Source organism: Elephantulus edwardii, unplaced genomic scaffold (genome assembly GCF_000299155.1).
Source record: "Elephantulus edwardii isolate Elephantulus edwardi_28Jun2011 unplaced genomic scaffold, EleEdw1.0 scaffold00482, whole genome shotgun sequence".
Taxonomy (NCBI): domain Eukaryota; kingdom Metazoa; phylum Chordata; class Mammalia; order Macroscelidea; family Macroscelididae; genus Elephantulus; species Elephantulus edwardii.
This window is the reverse complement of record NW_006400232.1, coordinates 557,710-560,021: the sequence shown is the minus strand read 5'-3', so window position 1 is coordinate 560,021 and position 2,312 is coordinate 557,710. Positions and strand designations below refer to the sequence as shown.

The following is a 2,312-nucleotide window of genomic DNA, read 5'->3' as shown; positions in this document are numbered from 1 at the left end:
TATTCTTTTGCTTAGTTTTTGCTAAGTTTTTTGCTTAGGTTTTTAGTTTAGGATCACATGGCTTCAACTTTCATAAGAGAATAAGAGTGTGTTCAGATGTTAATAAATGACTATCTGCTGTGTCTACACATCATATCATCTGAGGAATACAAATTTTATATACCCACATTTCCAAGGTTAAACTAGGCATTGTTGTCCTGAACTCCTTTCAACTCTTAATTTACTGTGTAGAAAATAGGTCAACAGAAGTCTCGTTTTCTTCTCAAGATAGACACATGACATTAGAATTTACCGAGGTAAATGTATTCTTTGTGCTTATTTTGTTTTTTTCTGGCAGATCCATGTTGACGGGACTCTATCCTCCTACTTCTGGAACCATCATTATAAATGGCAAGAATCTACAGACAGACCTTGCCTTAATCAGAATGGAGTTGGGTGTGTGTCCTCAGCATAATGTCCTGTTTGACAATCTCACTGTTCTGGAGCACTTACTGCTCTTTGCTTCCATAAAAGCACCACAGTGGACCAAGAAGGAGTTATATCATCAAGTTAACAAGTTAGTAACATTTACTTCTCACAATCTCATAGTGTTTGTCCCTTGTTTAACTAAGTGAAGAATACAGAGACACTTTAAAACAATCTTCAGTAGTTGAACTTACAAGAAGAAGTTTATCAAATTATTTTTAACTATGGAGTTATGACACATCCACTGACACTATGAGTGTTAGGGAAAGCTTATGGTTAAATTTTACTTGGATAGCCCTTGAAATAGAGAAGAGAAGGAGCAAAAGAGGAAATTGTGGCATAGTTATTTGGTGGAAGTTAGTGTCCGGAATAAGAATTGTATAGGTGTCCTGAAGTGAAAAGATTGAAAAGGTTGACAGGAAAATAATCATAACAAGTCTAGTTAGTTATGCTAAGAAATTTGAATTTTTTTGTGCAAATAGATATTCACTAGTATTGTATTGTGTTAAGTGTAAGCTTTGTAAAATACATCCTGTGATACCATTACAATGAAAGGGATTAGAAACTAACAGTCTCCAGAAAGAGATGATGACAACCATTTTAGATTTGTTTGTTTGTTAAATGTAAGAAACAGTGGAGAGTAGAGGAAACTCCAGACCTTACAATCTTCAAAATTAGAACAAATAGGTCATATTTACTAGCTGGATTAAAGTAGTCATAGTCAAAGAGTTGACTATGACTCATAGTCACCCTCTGAATAAGAGCCAAACCTTGCTCTACCCTGTATCATCCTTGTGATCTCTGACATTCTTGACTCCATTATTGCAGTCAGTGTGTAAATTGAATAGATTCAACACTAGAAATTGAGAATCTCACCACTATCAAAGAAAAAGAAGAGAATGCAATGTACAAATTCTTTATGACAAAAGATTCCTGTGCCACTCATTTGGGACCCACAGAGCAGCAGACACAGCTGACAACAAGAGACCTAACATGAGACAGAGCTGGTTTTGGGATTACTGCCCCACAGAACAGAAATAGGAGACTTTGCCCAAATTTTTAGAGGATTAAGAGGGAGATACCCTAATTGGAAGAACTAAGAGCTTTGTAATACTGGCCCAAAGCTGTGAGGATGAAGGCTGAGGGGCCAGCAAGCACATTTTAGAAGCTGTCTTGAACGAGTGATTGCATACTGATGCCAACCTGAATTATAGCATTTTGACTTCCATAATAAGTATCAAAATTGTAAAGGAAAAAAAAAAGAGAGATTCAGATGTACTTCCATTAGTATTACTACTACCATTGGGATTTAGTTGATTCCAACTATTATCAACACCGTAGAGGGAAGGAAACCAAACTTGCAGGGTTTCTAAAGCTGAAATCTCTAATGAAACAGACTGTCACTTCTTTCTCCCAGAGAGGATCCGGTTGATTTGAACTGCTGACCTTTCCCTTGTCAGCTAAGTACCCCATAATTGCACCACCAGGACTCCTTCCATAAAGTTATAGCCATGTAACTCTGGGTATTTCTACTCTGGCCTAGAGAGTCACTATGAGTTGGCATCAATTGGATGGCAATGAAGTTTTCCAGATGCTCTACAACAAAAATTCTGAAGTGAGACCCAAAAATAATTCCGATAATTCTAATACACACTAAATTTTTGAGAATTATTGCTTTACCACCTCACCAAGGTGGACGCCACCCAGTTTAGCCAAAGATTCACTGCAAGACTGAAGTCCTCAATCTGTGAGCTTCTGAGCTTGTTGGTAGCAGATGGCCATTAGCAGAGTCTTTCTCAGAGAACTACCCAAATTAAACTTCTTTTTTTAAAATATTTTTTATTATT

General features: G+C 36.8%; 1 protein-coding gene across 1 annotated transcript in view; it reads left to right on the top strand.

Moving 5' to 3' along the window:
- The window catches only part of LOC102848396 (ATP-binding cassette sub-family A member 13-like), a 619,024-nt gene that overhangs the window by 122,220 nt on the left and 494,492 nt on the right, over positions 1-2,312 (top strand). Inside the window, exon 9 of the mRNA XM_006902979.1 lies at positions 338-556. Coding sequence (XP_006903041.1) covers positions 338-556 — 219 coding nt within the window. The remainder of the gene's footprint in view (positions 1-337; positions 557-2,312) is intronic.